The sequence below is a fragment of the Echeneis naucrates genome, chromosome 14 (assembly GCF_900963305.1).
Source record: "Echeneis naucrates chromosome 14, fEcheNa1.1, whole genome shotgun sequence".
In the NCBI taxonomy this organism is placed as follows: domain Eukaryota; kingdom Metazoa; phylum Chordata; class Actinopteri; order Carangiformes; family Echeneidae; genus Echeneis; species Echeneis naucrates.
In genome coordinates this window covers 14,324,316-14,343,225 of record NC_042524.1, presented here as the reverse complement: position 1 = coordinate 14,343,225, position 18,910 = coordinate 14,324,316, and the positions used below count along the sequence as shown (strand labels likewise).

The window sequence follows — 18,910 nt, the reverse complement described above, 5'->3', positions numbered from 1 at the left end:
CAAACTGTGAGGGCAACCACAAAAACCTGCACTGGACAAGTGAACAAGGGTCAAATTCTTTGAGTGGAATTTAGAAAGAAAAAAATCACCTTCAACAGAGCAGCAGCTGTTCCAAAGCTTGAGAACAGCAGGGGAGAGGGGAAGAAGAGCTGGCCAGCAAAAAGGAGCAGAGAAAAGTGACTGGAATGATAAGATGAGGAGGTAAGTTACGGAGAATTTTTAAGAATCGTTTTATACACACATTCTGCCGCACCCTGGCTGACATACAGTATACTGCAGTTTCAGCATCGTGGCACTCCTGTCTGCGTTTTTTGCAGACCAGCTGATGCATGAGTTCTCTGTGGAGTCAATAATAAAAGCCAATCTACTGAGCTGGTTCTCCTCCTCGGAGAGCACGGGGCTGACTGCATTGACAGCCACTGATGACTGAACACACAAACTGAAGAGGACCACAGGGGCTTGTTCTCCTTTGACGTTTGAATAGATAAGAATATCCTCTTACAAACCAGGTCAAATATGTTTCAGTCATAGAAAAGGACATACTTCAACCAACAACCAATACTGAATATAAACGATACTGCAGCATCCTTAACACAAGCTATGTAATTAGGAGTCAGTCGGTTAATGTGATGTGTGTGCTTACAAACAATGCTGTGCTATGTAGCAAACTTTGGACAGCTGTGTGTGTGTGTGCAGTCTGCATGTGCACATACAAGTGGTGTGTGTGAGATAGAAATTAAACTGAATCCAGTTTTCTTCAGCACAGCCCCTCTGCAGTTAGAGCCCTTTTCCTGTATGGAGCAAATGTTTATGTTATAATCACAGTCAAAGCACACTGCAGGTTTCACTTTTGCTTCCACTGTGTGTCCCCTGCAGGTAGAAGACACTACCTAAGACAAACTGTAATATTCTTGCTTCCCTTTAGCAGGTATGTGCTCCTGAAGCTTTCCCCTAATGAGGCCCTTCTGGGAGTACTGCTTGTGTTGCAGCTGGGGTTGCACGTCCTCGCCGTGTGTCCCCCCATGTGCACCTGCAGCCGCAGCCACAGGGAGGTGGACTGCTCCTGGAGAGGACTCAGACAGTTGCCTGATGGCTTGCAGCACAACATGCGCTCCCTCAACCTGTCCCACAACCGATTTCACAACCTGGATGGCCAGCTCACCATGTACACCCACCTCCGCATCCTCGACTTGTCTCACAACCGGCTGAGCCACCTGCCCACCGGCTTGCCCCGCTCGCTCTGGCAGCTCCATGCCTCTTCCAACCGCCTGCATTTGCTGGACAAGAATGATACAGTCTACCAGTGGAACCTGAGAATGCTTGACCTCTCAAACAACAAACTGGAGCGGGCCATCTTCATCAATAATACATTGATTAGTTTGTGCACCCTTAACCTAAGCTACAATCACTTCTGGACTTTGCCCACTAACATGCCACTGCACCTGGAGGTGATTGACCTGTCCCACAATTTGCTTGTGAAGGTGCTGCCAGGCTCTTTGGACCGGCTTCCCAGATTGACTCACTTCTACCTGCATGCCAACCGCTTTTCAACACTGCCCTTTGGAGTGTTGGACAAGCTGACATCCTTGAGAATCATTACTCTGGGGGACAACCCTTGGGATTGTCACCTTTATGCTGATATCACTTACTTACTGTCCTGGACTCAGCATTCCCCTGCTCGTGTGCTCGGCTGTCCTTGCCACACCCAGTCAGTCTGTGGGGGGGTGCGCCCTGGCAAGACTGGGGGTTGGCACTTTGCCTCCTACAACCTACCCCCTTTGGCTGCAAGTGCCCAGGACCTTAGCCCCATACCCACTGGTGTGAGTGAAACTGGGTGGAGGTACTCTGTTTCTGTTGTGCTAAGTACCCCACACGCACCCAAGCTGACTTTGAACACACAGCACAAGCCCTTCACAGCTACACCAACGAGATCAGACACTCACTTAAATATTAAATACCCTTCTGGCACTGATAGCCAATCTGCCTCGCCCAGTGACTCACTTCACACCACAGATACTTCCTCTTTTTCTGACACAAATGTCACGACTATAAATCCCATCAGGAATGGCGTGTCGTTGGCCACAGAGCGATTCGTTATAAGTGAGAGCCCGTTCACCCACACAAAGAGAACAACCACACTTCGCACCAGGAGTGTCAGGAGGCACAATCAGTCCCACCCCAGGGGCACCAGCAACAGTAGCCCAGCTCCTGCTACTGCCTCCTTGCTGCCTGTCCTCCATAACCTGGGGCTCCTGTCACTCATCCTGCAGCACGTCCTCTGAAGGAGAGATGGAAAACACTGACAGCTTAGGGGCAATTTACAGAGTACACACACCATGTGGGTGACTGTTTTATTTGTATATTAAAACCTTTCCAGCTTTCTGTCTCTCTAAAAAAAAAGGAGGGGGAGATTAACAATAGCGATCACAGATTTTAGCATACATTTCATAATTTCTGTTTAGCTGAGTATGGTATGATGCTACTTTTAGAATCATGTGTCAAAAAAAAATGCTTGAAATTTTCTAATAATGCCCCACATTGAATGATCTTGCTTTCAAAAATAGCACTGTAATGAGTATAGCTAAGCACATGATGGCACTATACATTCAGGTAACCGTTTCATTATGTAAGTGAATGTGGCCCAGTGCTCATCTGCATCATCTGTCTTTCTGTCTCAAGGCTGGCTGAGGTATTTTCTAATACACATTATAGCCAAGGAATTACAAACTTGTTTCCTCTTTATCAGTTTTTTACAGCTGGTGGCTGAATTTGACAGATTAGTTATTGGTCATTTTACTCCTCAGGAGTGAAATGGCTTCAGCCAGTTTTCTTAGACTTTCTTGTTTCATGTAACTCACTCTTTTGAGAGGACATTATGGTGTACGTGACCCGCCATGACACTTAGAAAACAGAAAATGACACAGACTGTGTAAACCACAGGGTAAACAAATGGACAATCCTGTGTCTATATCTACTACAAACTCTGAGTGCAAAGAAACTGTTTCTGCATTTTGATCACATCTCAGACTTAAGTGTCCTTCATGAATCAGTGACGCCCGTGAAAAGGATCTGCATGGTGATTGAACGTTCCGGGAATGCTAACCTACTGCTATATTTGCTGCAGAGCATTAAAGCATAGACATTTTCAGCTTATTTATGTGAAATGTTAAGATATTCAAATCTTGATTGCATTAAGCAGAAATGGCAATGATGTGCCAGTCTGCAGATTTTACTTTTCAGTAATGCATTCACATACAGTGCCAGAATAGTGAGAAATGCATTACAGTGAGGTGCATTAAAACAAAGGAAGAACAGAGTCTGTTTACTATTGTGCCAAGATGATTTTAAAGAAGGTAAAGAAAATGTGCTGAGTTCCTTAATTTTTTGACAGAAAACAATGGTTTATTTGGATTAGTTGGCGGGTTGCTCAATGTATTTATGAAGGGAAGGTTTCCCATAAGCACAAAAACATTATTCTAGTCGGGGCCTTTGTAACAGTTAATCACACTTGGAAGCTGCCCAGAACAAACACAGGCTAATCTGTTGGTCATTGAGTAATCACTCAGAAATATCATATCAAAAGGACTTTTTTTTCCTCTACTCATTGCAGTAACACCAAGTGCAGGTTCTCAATGTCCTTTATTGATGTCTTGGAGAACGAGAAGTGAGAAAATCTCACATTCAGAAACGTGTGACAGAGGAAGGGTGGCTTCTTCAAGGCGAAAGCAGCAGAGGAGAGCGAGAGCTTGTGAACAGGTGCCTGTGGTTCAGCCAGGCATAGCCTAGAAAAGCAATATGGCGCTTCACTGTCTGCACCCACACAGTGGATGACCAAAAAAATCACTCTTTTTTATAAATATTGTTACTGACACTAGAAATTAATGCTACCAGAAAAATAGTAGCCTATAGCACAATGATTTAGCAAAGATCAATATTTCATTCTTCAGATTTACTGAACAAAAGTAAGCATTTTACCTGCAGGCAAGCACGCATGTATTTATAGCTAAGAACCAGAAGCCAAACATGTGGCTAGTGTCCTGGTTATTTATAAGTATGAGTCATGCTTACAATGACTTTTAATTTCTGTCCTCTGTTCACAGTTTTCATCTTTGTTTAACCAGTTGTTACTTCTGCCAGTTTTAGCCCAAAGCAGTACTGTACTGAAGTACTGTTATCCACAATAAAAAAAAAAAATGAGAGTCACCAAGTTTTAGTGCAAATCTAATTTTGATTTTTAATTCTTATTGCAACATTCGTGTTTTATTGAGATTTTTCAGGGTTCTTTTTCTTTATGTGCCCCTTTAGCTGCAGAACCACTAAACATCTTTTCCAAATAATGCATGTGTCTGTGAGCTGGCCTGCAAGCCAATTATTTCTCTGTGGGCAACACAAAGTAATGTCAGATTTCTCTTCTGGCTTGTGCTGATAACTGACAAGGTGCAGACAGCCAGCATCATTTACCGCTGCCATGCCTCCCCTCTTCATCTCTCCACCCGGGCTTGTTTTGAGTGAGCTGCCCTCCTTTCTGTTATACTCAATAAGACTCACTCTCAGTGTACATCTTTGTAGCCAGCAACCCCACTGCCCTCTGCTGCTTTCATACATTTTCCCCATCAGCTTCATCTTTCACCTTGTTCAGACAATGGCATACATAAAGGCTTTAAGAACATGGAGTGTGTTTCAATCTGCAGGCAATCTTTGAGTGTGCCAAAAGTTTTTTCTTTTTCTTTTTGTTTGATACATCTTTGTTGCTGATAAAGTCCATTTTCTGGTATTACTGATGAGCACACTTATAAAGCCGGCTGACCACCAACGTAAAAGGAGTCATGTTGTTAGTTTGCAGTTGAACTTTTTTCTGAGACTGCACAGAGAACAAAAAGCAGTCCCCTTAAACCAGAGCAGCATTTCAACTGGTCCCTTTTCTTATGCCTGTAGAAGTCATACAGCCTCTCTGTCACGAAAGAAAGACTATAGGCGGTAAACCTACAGTACAGGCTCTCCCTGCCTACGAACCATGTCCATGAACTCGTATGTGGACTATCTCTCACAAACACAAATGGCTGTTCCTTTCATGATTATATGTGCTCTAAGTGCCCTCTTGTGGTGAAGAGACAGAAATGAATGTTTATATCCAAACACTGCAGAGAGATTGAGTTCTTCAGTAGGACACAACATGCCCTTGACAGACAGTTCTCAAGGGCCTTTTGAAAAGAAATCTCACTTCTTTAGTACAAAAAGCAATGACACATGTTTTTTTTCTGTTCAGCCTCCTTTTAAAAAGAGGTACTTGACTGAAGAGACCTTTAAACCTTTATCTGCACTTTAAAGTTGATAACTGACATGATAACTTAGAAGATTTGAAATAAATGCATCTGAACAGTGTAAGTGCTCTGTTTGTGTTGAATGACACTCTTCTCTCCATGCTCAAACAATAAAAAAGAAAAACATTCTCCTGAGCAAAATGATATGACATGGCATTATTGTAGACAACCAACAATCTGCAAGCCTAATCTATACCTAGCATAACTCGTTAGTGTTGAGCTTTAAAAGTAACACACAAATGACATGTCCTCCAAACTTCACTGCAACCAGCCTCTATCTAAAACAGTAGCTGCCAATTTCGACCTCCCCTGAGCCTGCGTCACAATATCAATTGGTAGCCAGAATTAGGCTGGTTCCCAACCAAAGGACACTCAAATGCTGCAGATAAAGTTTATCTGATCAACCTAATCTGTTTTGACAGCTTGGGTCTATATGCCAAGGCTCGCTGTCTCTTTGAGCCAATAGCAATGTTTTCCAGTCCAAGCAGTGATCAGTTGAAAAGTGAAATGTGTAGGAATCTGGAAGAAACAACACGCTATAGTCCAGCAGCCGAAAGACTGATGAGGCAGGCAAAATTCAACCCTGCAGCATGGTGGGGGGAAGCCAAAGATACGGTATCTCTTGTTCTTGTCTCAATGGCACAGACAAGGCAAGGTCACTGTTAAGGTCGGTGGTTGCAGGATAGGATGTGTTGGCAACTGAGAAAATATATGAAGGCAGCTCGTTAGGGTAAAAAAAATAAATGAATAAAATGGAAAGACAGAAAAGCTTTGAAGAAAATGAGCCAGAGAGCACCTCTTAAATGGCTTGTCTGGGGAGGCCTGCTTACCATTCTTAGCCTCTGGAAATTTTTTTCAAATGTGGTATAGTGCATCCTGTCATATAAACAAATCCATGGAAGGTGAAACTGTTTCTCAGAGCTTTAAAGGATAGTAGTCTGCAGGCTTACTATATGACAGTTTGTCCCAATAGCACAACAACAACTGTATGCATGTCTGAATGCATTTATCACCACTATGATGAGGAAATCTCGAGTGAATACTGTAAATTTGGAGCGTTCCCAGAGAACAGGTGACAAATGTGCTTTGACAGATAAAAGAAAAAAAATAGAAAATCCAAAGTACACCTTTCTTCACTTGAAGTACAGTTGCTCTATAGAAAGGGCTGTGCTATTTCTTCTGTCTTGACAAAGCACTTCAAAAGGCCAACATGCAGATCTATCTCCCCAGTGGTGACTATACAGATGATAGGATGGCTCCTTGCGGCGCTTTAATGCCACTCGTCGTCATCTGCAACACCCGGCTCTCTCTGGAGCCATACAAACAGCAGTCGGAAAGATTTCGAGGAGCAGCGGGGGCATGAGCTTATCTCCCAGCCCAGTGGAGCAGGTAAATGATGTCATCATCATCCATTTCAGTTGGTACCTGATTGGTCTAAAAGGGCCCCCACACGCAACTGTGGGTCAGTGAGGTCAAAAATGTAGATAACATTGATGTAATGTTTAATTCCGGAAAGTCTCTGTTATATCTTCTCTCTTGTGCAGTTTTTTGGGATTTACTGTGCATACTTGGAAGAACCATGGGCATTTCATAATACTCAGAAGAATGATCTGTGATCCTTTGGGGTACCGCAGGCTATTATGTGTTGCCTTGAGAGGCATGTAGCAAATGGGAATAGTGGGGGTTTATTTTGGAACTGCAAGCATAATTTCCAAGCTCTGAAGACTCTTATGCATTGCAGATATTTTAGGAGTCAATATTGCAGTTTCATTTTTAATAATGTGGTATCTGGTAGACAGTGGCCCATCTACCTGGAATGCCAGTTTGTAGCCTCTGGCACAGCTTAATTAACTCATCTGTGTAGTTACAGGAGGCATAATGGGGGAAAGAAATCACTCATCACCAGAACAGCCTTCCCACTCATGTGACTTCAAACTGTTTCTGTATGTGGTAACAAAGGTGCACGTTTCCAGTAACCCTCACATATTGTGATCAGACAACAATTTTTTTCCACTCAGTTGCCCACAGGGAAACACTCAAATCAATCACATGAACAGCATTACATGAAATCCTTCAGTTTACAATAATCCTATATGGCTGAAAAGGACTTTTGAAAACAAAGGTAGACTGCAGGTGGCTAATTCCTGAAATAGGACTGTCAATTATGCATGTTTGAGTCAAGCCCTCTCCCTGCAGTCTGAGAGAGGGGCTTTAGCTCAGTGGCAAAGACTAAGCAGAGAAGAGAGGACACTAGAGGGAGACAATTTGTTCCCATCTGTAGCCTTCTGCACAGCTTTCTTCAGGATGCTGAATTTCACTGTAATAGCACCCCTTGAGAAAGGCAGAGTCCATTCAATCCCCAGCGATCAATATGAAACTATTCACAAAGTCTGATGGAGTTAAAATAACAGCATCTCAAAAGTATTTGAATAATATACACAACAAACTCATGTGGCTGATTGAAGGTATTCACTATGATCTCTTCTTTAGCGGTGGATGACTATATATGGGGTTCTCTTACAACATATGCAAGTGCATGCTTAAGTGGCATGTGGTAAGTTTCTGTGGCAATAATGCAAATTATGTTTAAAAATATAAAATCCCTGTAGAATTCAGGTTTCACTTTATTCACGTTATTTATTATAGCACGTGTGTCTGCTGCTAAATAGGAACGATGAAAAAGAGGTCTGTGAGCCATGTGCAGATCATGGTGTATGTAGTAGTCTGCGCAAGGAAAGGGGGTTTATGCGATCCAAGAACAATTTCTCCAAGGTCAAGTGAAAATTCTGAAGGTGTAAAATGATTACTGCAACAGGAAACAGGATGCCTCTTCTCAAAACGGCATCTCATAACACTGTCAGCGAGTCTGTTGCTTCTCTCACTTTCTTTTTCCCCTCAGCTCTTTCACACACTATCAATTTTACTTCACTCTGAATCCCCAAATCCTCCAGTTTTATGCATAGGCTCAGTTAGTTTCAAGCTTTTTTTGGATGCCGAGTTTTCTCTTTATTGAGAAGCAGTTATCATCTTTCAGCACTGAATACAAGCCACAGTTGCATTAATACAATGATGTGACTCTGAAATCTGTGCATTTGCCTTCAATCTAAAGCAAACGGTGAGTTATGACACGTCAAAGATGAGCTAAAAGCATATATGATATAAAATGAATGTATGTCTTGAAATTCTCCCTCCATCCATCTACCAAAATGTCAAAGAGCTGTCATCTTTAAACATGCTTTCAAGCCATGATGAAATTACAGTGAATAACAGGGAATATTCTTCATACATATGTTGTAGTAAACTACAACCTTTCTCTTGCCTCCTTAACGTGAATTAAATGCTCAGCTGCTTTGAATGCATCGCTGTCAAAGAGCTTAAAGTTGTTTAAAGGGGATAAACATTTTAGGCACTTTCATCAGGCAGTTGTGGCTTCCCAGATTTAAAAAGAGAATCGCTCAATTTAAAAATCTATACATGTTTCTTCTTCAATCAGTGTTAAAAACAAAGATGTTGAGTCCCTAAACCTGCGCTACTCTTACTCTATAATTTATCCCATTTTTTATTTATTCTTTGCTGAAATATGATATGCTAGTTTACTGTAGTACCGAAGATTTAAAAGAAAGACTGTTTGCTGTGGCATCAGGCTGCTTTGGGGTCAAATCTAATTTGCAATCCTCATACAGATATTTTGAGACATCACACCTACTGTACCTTTACTGCCTCCAGTGTTTCCTACTTTTTTCTCCTTGTGTGTTAAATCTTGTGAGCGCTTTAAAAGCCTTTTGTTCCTCAGAGCTCAAGTTCCACATCAATTTATAATAAGTGGATGTGATTTGCCCACGTTTACAATTTAGGTATGATATACTGTGTGATGCTGCCACACATTTGACGACTTAAAGAAAATGCAAATTTGTAAATGTATCACCTAATGGCATGGGACCGAACAATAGCACACAGAAGGTACAATGAGTAATAGTCTTTCACACAGGGTGTCATATTTCTGTTTCCTTTGACAACCTTGTGAAGAAATGAATTGCCACTATTGCTTATATACCTTTGTTTTGTGCATGATGACAGCTGTGATGTGAAGTATCTTCTAGCTAATAACAGACCTTTAGCTCTTAACTGTCAAAAGTATTGCTATTTGGGTTTTTATTTAAGTCATTATTTTAAAAACATGCTACCTGGCCAGATAGGAAATTCCCTGTGGTGTAGCCATATACACTCAGCAAAGACAGGCATATTCAACAAACTTAACTGAGTGTGAATAATGAAATGGGATTACTAGTCACGTTTCATACAGAGCTTGGGATGTCTAAGCTAAGATGAATGAAAACTGCATTTATATTTTCTGATGTCTGTGACCAGCAATCTGGCATGGATACAGCTAAATGTATTTTATAACATTTACAACCCAAACGAAACACAATATTTTTCTATAAACTTAATAATAGTGAATGTAAAATAATGTAGGCCTAACTAGTTTTTTTGGTTCAAATGCTGTGCTGCAAACATGCACTGTTCTTTCTTTCTTTCCCCCATGTCCTCTTCTTCAGGGTCGTGGAAGGGCTAGGCCGTCTTATCTCCAGATGCTGTACATTGTGCGGAGGGTAGAGCTGGCAGCTTATTATAGGTCATCTACATGAAGAGATCCATTATTACTCTACCGTATGCATGGATACCGTACCTTATTGATCCCCACAGGAAAATTCTTTGTTTACTTTCATAATGAATAGCAGCTGAAGGTCAGACCTTGGGGTCAACTACAAAGATTCTTGGGGCCCTATCTGCAGACTTTCAACCTGCTTTCAACACAGCTTTTATGGCTCAGGAGACTTGCTCCCATAATCAGCCTATACTCCCTTTTACTACGTTTTAAAATATAATCCTCTGTGTATTCCATGCGTTTTTTTAAATTTATCATATTTTAATGGAATATGTATTGTGTTTCTAATGAATACAACTCTAACTGTGAGTAGAGGAGCATGACTGTGTGGACAGTTAAGGGTGGAAAGCCTACTAAATATGCACTGAAGAGACAACAACTTTATATGTGTGAATTAAAGTTTAATTCTAATTGGTATAACATATTCTAAATCATTTTGCAGTGATGTTGCTGGATACCACTGAAAAGCTGCTTCTGAGGATAACACATTGAAGAGTTGTTTCTATATAGTTATTTGCACTCAGTATTGCTGTTAATTGACATCAGCAGTGTATAATTTTGGAAAACAAGATGCCAGTTGACTGGTGCTGCATATCATCTGCTTCGCACTTTTTTCAGTGCCTAATTTACTGAATCTACCTTTATTTCTTAGCCGTGAGTCAAAACAAACAACATCATTTAAATATTAACATGCAAATAGGGATTGCCCCACTTTTTTTTTTTTTTGTTTTTTTTTTTTTTGCTGGATGGGAATATATTGCACATCGTAAGAATAACAAAAACTTGTAAATTCAGAAACAAAAAAAAAAAAAACAAAACACACCAACATCACGCTGGTGCTTGCATGGGGGTTAATCTATACAACAACACGTAAACACCGCTGATTAAAAAGGAAACATTGATCGGCCAAAGTTGATTTATTTATTCGAAATGCTGTGCGTCCAGTGATTTAGAAGAGCAATAAGCCACTTTCACCTCTAGTGGCTTATTGCTTAATTAAATGACAAATCGGAGGATTGCTTTGCAGATTGCCTGAATTGACGTCAATTGGATTGGTTAGGTGACAGAGGCAGGCTCCGCCCCCTGTGGGCCAAGGTAGAGCACGCTGAGAGAGGGAGGAGGGAGAAGGGGGCCGAGCTGATCCCACGTGTGACGCTTTCATTCCCGGCTCAGTAATATTCTCATAGCGGGGCTTTGCATATCTCCTGCCGTATCTGTGTGTGTCTGTCACTGTTACTGTAGTCCCAGCCTATAGTTTGGAATAGATATGGAAGGAGACGGGAGTCAAGCCACATCCGGAAGCCTAAACGATTCACAACATGACCCGGGGTAAGAATCTTTCTAAATTTAATCCTAAGGTAGGATTTTTTTTTTCTTCATGTTACAACATCTTGGAGAGGACTTCGACTGCCGTGCTGGATTCGTCCCCCCAGTACGCACTTAAACCGAGCACGGGTCTGTTTCCAGATGCAGTTTTAAAAGACCTCAGCTTTGTATCGACAGTGGCCTCCCCCTTTTATGTAGATAGACTATAATTACTAAGCGCGAATGTGTTTTCATAGTCTTCCCTTATCCTTTAAGGTCGCTTTTAGAAGTAGTTAGTCGTCAAAATGGCCGAACTGACATCTGGACTCACTTCTGTTGTGTTTTCCCCTTACAGTAAAATGTTTATCGGTGGCCTCAGCTGGCAAACCTCACCAGGTGAGACTGTTATTCTCTTTTACACCGTGTCCGGTATTTCTTGTTGTTTTTGTCGCTGTGACTGAGTGCTCGTTGTGGCTGCAGGCGGTCTATGTGCGAATGTGGACCGTGCAGTAGTGTTACTGTATGGGATATCTCAGTAGTGTGTGCGCACGATGTTATTTTTGATCTCCGTCCATCTGAAGTCCTCTATTCGACCCCTATGCGCATCGCGGGGTGTTTTTTTTTTTTTTTTTTTTAAACATTTATTTTGAAATGCAATGACAACAGCGTGCCCATGTTTCTGTCAAATGACCCGACATATTTTCTCTATTCACAGACAGCCTTAGAGACTATTTTAGTAAATTCGGAGAAATAAGAGAATGTATGGTGATGAGAGACCCCACGACAAAACGCTCAAGGTAAATCCAGGGCTTTTCTACTTCTCCTCTCCAGTGCATGCAGCGATATCGCTTACTTTGTCCCTGTTTAGTATTAATCCAGCGAGTGTGTGTGTGCGCGCGCGCGCGCGTGTTTCTGTGTCCGCGCACGCATGTGTTCGTGTGTGTCCCTGTGTGCGCGCGCCTGCGTGTGGTTTCACAGCAAGCCCGATAAGCTTAAATGCTCGCTGCTGTAAAGCTGCGGCCGAATGCAATTTGACATTGACTTTGTGACTGCACCACAATGTTGGTGTAGTGTCGTCTCATATTGTAACATCGCAAATAATAATCGGCAGTGCCCTTAGTTTCAGCTCTAAATCTGCCACAGGACGTCCATAACGTGGATCGCAATCACATAACTAAGAAATATTCTGACAATGATAAGGTCATACCAAAATTATGCCCATTGTTATGCAGCTTATTGTGGCAAGTGGCAGTGTTTTTCAGCATTTAGTACCTATTTGCCCCCCCCCCCCCCCAAAAAAAAAAAATGCATTGTAATATTTTGTTTGTGCACGCATGCATTTCAACATTGTTGTTGTTTTCATCTCTGTGTCTTTGTTTTGCAGAGGATTTGGGTTTGTTACGTTTACAGACGCTGCCAGTGTAGATAAAGTCTTAGCTCAACAACACCATGAATTAGACTCAAAGACGGTGAGTTGATTTTATGTACACGTATAAAATGTTTATTTCTTGTTTTGCATTTGCTCTGCTTAGCCAGTGGAGACCTTGAGTCATAAATGTGTGTCTCCCTAAGGCCTTGTGGGGAAACACCTCTTAGGTTAAAAGGCTGTGTAGACCAAGGTCACGTATAAGGGCTACATGTATGAAGATCCCACCAACACTAAGCCTAGCCATAAAACATAACTCCAGGGTGAATGTTATGTGTTCACTTTCACTTCTGTGGATGAATGGGACTGACACGCCCCCTTCTTCTCTGTAGCCACATGTGCAGCGTGCACATATCTCATGTTCCTCAGAAGGGCGTGCTGTCCGGAATTGCTGCCTCGCTACTGTTTGACCCAGCAGAAATAACATTGTATCACGCCTGCTGCACTGATACTATAAGTGTGAAAACTAGGTTGGAAACAACACTTCACACTGGGGGGAAAAAAAAGAACAATACTCTGATGTCAAAAACAGATTTCAATATTTGTGAGTAAACCAAACAAGAACAGAATGAATCAACTTAAAACATTTTGAAAAATAACTATTATGACTAAATAACTGTCATAATAATGCATCTAATTATGTGATATCTATTATAACTTGCACATATAAATATTGCTAAAACAACGGTTGTTTGGGAGTATGTCAATACAGTTTAACACAATGTTGTAAAAATAAAATTTTGAACTGTGTTGGATTTTATTTGCCTTTTGAAATTACCCGTACATGAATGATTAAGCATGGTAGTTGTTTTTTGAGAGATGTCTGCAGTGATGGATTAGATGGGGTTCGGCTGAATATTTGTCTGGGATTTCCACTCTGTAGGCGTTACTATCCAGATACGCCAGCATAGTTTCGGAAATGGAATAGTGCACGATGAGGAAACTGGATGGATATTTTTCTGGATTTTGAGAGACAAGTAAATTTAAGGTAGCAGCATATAATAAGATACTCTGGAATCCCCAAAGCATATTTCACATAATATGAATTTAGTATCTGAAGTTCATTTATTTATATTTCTGAGCTCAAGTATGATTGGCACTGAGCTGAGAAAACTTGGTGTTTGTCTTGCAGTGACCTTACTTTATATCCTTTCTAGTTCTTTCAAGTTTGTCGTAATGTGGCTGCACTTAATTTATTTATTTATTATTATTATTAGCAAGCTCTGAGCTTTCTGGCCAGTTTTCAGAACAGCTCAATGGCTTTACTTCTCCAAGGGGGCTTATGGGTTTGGTATTTCTACTGGTCTAAAAATGAATTATTTACTATTATAAAAAAATATCCTTACCTTTAAAAATCCTTGTGGTATTTCTAAGTCAAAATACACCAAGGACCTTTGGTTTGAAGCTAGATCCTCTTCCTAACCCTGAAATCTATATCAGAGCATATCTTTGATATTTTTCAAGCCTCATTCAAACTTTGTCTTTGAGTGTTTCTGTGTATGTGCGATCTAAGTGGTATGACAAGCTCTGTCAGGTCTACTATTATGGTAATTGGGGTGACAAGACCATACAATTGTCCTTCAGTTTTGAACGTCTGCACATAGAAGAGAGAAGACGTAGTTCTTGGCAGTGAAGTGACCAATAAGTAAGACTAATGGCATTCCAAACCTTGCAAAACATCTGTAAAGGGGCATACCTAGACGCAGGTTAAGAGGCTGCTTGAAAGGATAACAATGCAAACATACTTTAATGCAGGATCTGGAGCAGTTTGATAACTTCAATTTTGACATTTCGAATGAACAACTTTGTGACAGCTTGACAGCGTATATATTTACAGCAAAGGTCGGGGGTGGGGGGTGCATGAGAGACGGCTGCACATAAAAAATAGTCTTACACCTGAGTGTGTTGGCCTGCACAGCCTACTTATGTATTTGTACTCAGTTAAATGGAACAGTCCCTTGCCCAAAGGCACATTTTGAGTATATCAGCAGCAGCAGGAAATAGTTAAATTCCTTGTGTATATTGAACTGTTCAGTTAATATATTCAGCAGATTTAACTTTATGACCTCCTGCTCATAGCACAGTCCTCACAGTCCTTTTCTATTTTAATGTATTGATTGGAAAATATTTTTCCCTCTATTAAATGAGCAATTTAAGATTGCAGATTCTATGTCATAATATACTGTTGGCCTATTTTTGCGTTCGTGTCTAGCACTATATTCAAAAAGCATAGGTACTGTTAGGTACATAAATAATATTAGAATATGTCACACCTACTGTAGACTGTAGGTCATATTTGAAAGACTAATATCACATTCTTCAGATTTCCAGATTCCCTCACCCTGAGGATCAAGCACTGACATTTGAAAATCTGACATCCAGTCATCATTGTCTCTGAATTGTCGCCCAAGAGGACAGACATAGCAAAGTTCTCTAAACTTGCTGCGCATACTATGCTAACCAAAATGGCAAGCCAGTCATAACTTGTGAAACATTGCCTTTTTTATATATTATTTGTTTGAAATTGGGTTACTCAGGTATTTCTTTTCCACTAAAAATCAATATGTGTAGGCAGTGGAGCCCCCCCCCCCCCAGTGTATTATCCAGGCACATAGGAGAAAACTGACAGGAAATGAGGAGAGAGACTCGATCAGGAGATGTTTTGATTACATGGTCAGTGTCCTAAACCCGTGGGCCAATAGGCAACACAGAATAAGTAGCTTTTAATGACAATTAACCTAGTCATTTTCGATGTCTATATTTAAAAAGATATGAAGCCAAATTAGATTTCCTTTCATCTACTGTATTAATGAAACACTTTTGTGTGTGTGATTTATTTGCTTTGTTTCCATGAGCATGCATTTTGCTTCCATATACCTTGAAAGATGAATTAATATTGATAGACCTGCAATATTAGGGATAATTAATGGTGATGGCAGACTGAACAACACAGTGAAGCTACGTGTTGTTAGTTTTTGTTTTTTTTTTGTTGTTGCGGGACATTTTTCTAATCAGACAATTTTCTGACAGTGTATGTGACATGTTAACGATCCCGTTGACTCAAATGCATGCAGAAATGGATATTTTCTTGGGACTAATGTAGTCTTCTTTGTTTGCCAGTGTGAAGAAGAAGATTGCAAACCTAACGCAGCTGTCTTTGTTGCCTTCCTAACCATTAGTCACTGGGCTGTATCTGATGTGCTGTTGTATATCTTAACATTCAGACTATCAGGATTGCATTGCATCGGGATCTATCATAGCTCTTATGAAGTTGCTCAGCAATAATGAAAAGGATGAACTGGTCCAGTGAGTGTGGTTGGTTGTTGATGTGCTTGCAGATGTTTGCTTGATACAAGCCTCCTACCTTTGCAGTGCCTGAATGAATCCTTACCAGTGTTTTTGTCCAGCGTAACCTTGAAAAGAACGAGTGGCTGGAGGTGCTGTGACTGTGAACAATTTGACTCATGCAGTATTAGGAGTATTTGTAGAGGGAAAGTGAAAATCATAGCTAATTTACATCTTTCCCCTAATTTTGTTTTGGTGAACTAATGTTATTTTGTGTGAATTAAACCAAGCATTTAAGTGACAGATATAGTGCAGCTACTGTTAATGTAAAGTATTAGTTTATTACGTATGTGGATGGATTTCAGTAAGGATCAGCATTTTGGCTTCATGTTTTCTTTTTTTTTTTTTTTTTCTTTTTTCTTTTTTTTTCAGTGTTCTCTGCTTTTGGTCCGGTTATGAAAACACTTAGACTAGGATGAATGCGAATGAGACATATGGGGAAGAACAGCCTGGGGCTTCAAAACACACATGCTGGTAATTCAGAACATATTTACCATTTTTCATGATGCTTTGTTCAGTTTAGAAATATGCAACTCATAGCATCTGCTTGTGAAGATGTTTGAAGGCAGGCCGGTACAAACAGGAAAGATCGTATGACAGGATTTTGCAAGTTACAGTTCAGAGCTTTACAAGGCAGGTAAATTGATGGCAGCTTGCTTTTTTATGATTTAATGTGGAGAAGTTGTAGTAAAAAATTAAAAATAAAATTAGCTTATATATATATATAAGCGTGTGTGTGTGTGTGTGTGTGTGTGTGTGTGTGTGTGTGTGTGTGTGTGTGTGTGTGTGTGTGTGTCTATATATATATATATATATAGACACACACACACACACCTGGACTTGTTGGACCTATTAGAGGTTATTATAGTTTAACTGGAAATATGAATTTATTTATGTCGGTGTGAAACCATTCATAGTGTTTTAAACTGCATACATTTGGCCTTAGTCTTAATCCACTGAAACCTGACCCACAAACATTTATGTTTCTTGTAAGATAAACATATTCTATGTGGTGCTGGCATATTTCCAGCCTTTATTGAATGACCCCCAGGTCAGCCTGTGCTCGCATTTTTGATGTTGTAGGTAAGACAGAAAGCAATCCATGAGGGAAGGAGGAGAAAAGGTTTGAATGAACAGCTGTTCTGAACAAATCCAAAATGTGTTCATCAAACAGGATTTTGGAATTTAAGTCAAATTATTAAGCTAAACTCTGGCCTGTTTAATTATTGCAGGTGCCCTGTTTTCCACAGTTAATTATGGCCAAAGGTGTTATTAGTTCATGTTTTATCTGTTGCTTTTCAGTACTTGCGTAATATGTTTGTCAAGGCAGTAAGGTAATGGCTTGTGCGATATCACTGAATCTGCATTACGCTCATGATGATGATGCATATTTATAAGACGATAAAAAAATAGCCAAACTTGCCTCTTATTCAACCACTAAAATCAGTCGGGATTGACAGCATAGATATAAAACATTAATACAGTAATTTCTCACCTATTCTGTTGGTATTGTGCGCACACACACACACCTACCTGTGGATCTACTTACACACTTAAATTGGGAGAAACTGCAACTTTGATAAGGCTTTGCCTTTTAGCTTAAACACCACATCATCAGACCTGTGTAGATATGTCTTAAGAGAAAGGAAGAGAGTTTACCCAGGAGCCACATTAATATATGAAATCCTTTTGTAAGATTTGAACTTAAGATATATGCTGTTCCCCCTGCCCTGATCTCCCACAGTCGCATGCAAAAGCAGCCCTCTGAGACCCTGTAGTAAAAGGATGTGGAAGATAAAAGATCGGGGTAGGGGCTGCAAGTGTTCCTCTTGGTCTGTTCTCATTTATTACACTGACATATCATGTTGTGTGGTGTCTTTAGGAAGTACACTTTTGTTCTGTGTGAGATCATCTTGCATCATGTAATGTACAACAAATGCATGGGATACTTCTTTCATGTGTCACCATCAATGCTCTTGTGATCCTAGAACATGGTTATGTGCTTAAGATTTACCCAAGGTACCCATATTGCAGAAGTCACACATGCTGTAATTAGAGAGGCCTGTGATGATGACATCACATTAGAGTCTGCTCGACTAATGCATATAGCAGAAACTGCTACCATAAGATGGCTACAATAATTTAATCAATGGAAAACAGGACCTCACGCATTGACCAAACAGTTGTAGATAACAGATGATGGTGATTATTTTCACCTAATCTAACCTGCGAAAATTAGATTTAAGAATGATGTAATAGTGAGGATTTCTTTTCTCAAAAAGAACGCATTGACATGGAATTTGTCATGTTATATTAATTGACTCTGGCACATTTAAAGTCGTGTTGATTTGTTGTGGTCTATATTAAAAAAATGAAGAAGCCATGAACACCATCTCAGCTTCATAGTGCCCAAGGTGATGATGCTTGAAAATGTTTGACCAAACCTGTACTGTAAAATAAGTAAGCAGTGAGTGTACAACCTAAAAATAACAGGTAGCTAGTCGATTATCAATTACCTTTATATTTGAGTTTATATTAGTCACTAATTATTGATTATCGTAGCCCTACCATTAATTACTGCCATTTTATTAATCACAATATGATATTTAACTCATATATTCCAGCCCTGACTGTGTTGAGACGACTCAACTGTGTCAAAATCAGATTTCATCTGTGAAGCCATATTTAAACACCCTTCTTATAACAGAGACAACAACAATGGGCATTATCACTATAGGTTTAGCAGATTTAGTAGACTTTCTGTATTGTATAATGGTCAAATCAGTGCTCAATGAATGTTATGGTCCCAATGACCTTCACATTTCCACAGTATGAAAACAATAAACA

General features: G+C 40.2%; 2 protein-coding genes across 10 annotated transcripts in view; both read left to right on the top strand.

Annotated features, from left to right (window-relative positions):
- The first annotated feature begins 193 nt into the window (after window positions 1–193).
- On the top strand, window positions 194–2,282 carry LOC115054568 (oligodendrocyte-myelin glycoprotein-like). Its single transcript, XM_029519838.1, has 2 exons — window positions 194–201; window positions 929–2,282. The coding sequence occupies exons 1-2, from the start codon at window positions 194–196 to the stop codon at window positions 2,280–2,282; spliced, it is 1,362 nt and encodes a 453-aa protein (XP_029375698.1).
- Window positions 2,283–11,162: 8,880 nt separating this feature from the next.
- msi2b (musashi RNA-binding protein 2b) overlaps window positions 11,163–18,910 on the top strand; it is a 213,035-nt gene continuing 205,287 nt past the window's right edge. For all 9 annotated transcript variants that reach the window (XM_029519038.1, XM_029519034.1, XM_029519036.1 and 6 more), the window contains exons 1-4: window positions 11,163–11,316; window positions 11,648–11,688; window positions 12,008–12,089; window positions 12,677–12,761. In XM_029519038.1, coding sequence (XP_029374898.1) covers window positions 11,255–11,316; window positions 11,648–11,688; window positions 12,008–12,089; window positions 12,677–12,761 — 270 coding nt within the window. In that variant the 5' untranslated portion in view covers window positions 11,163–11,254. The remainder of the gene's footprint in view (window positions 11,317–11,647; window positions 11,689–12,007; window positions 12,090–12,676; window positions 12,762–18,910) is intronic.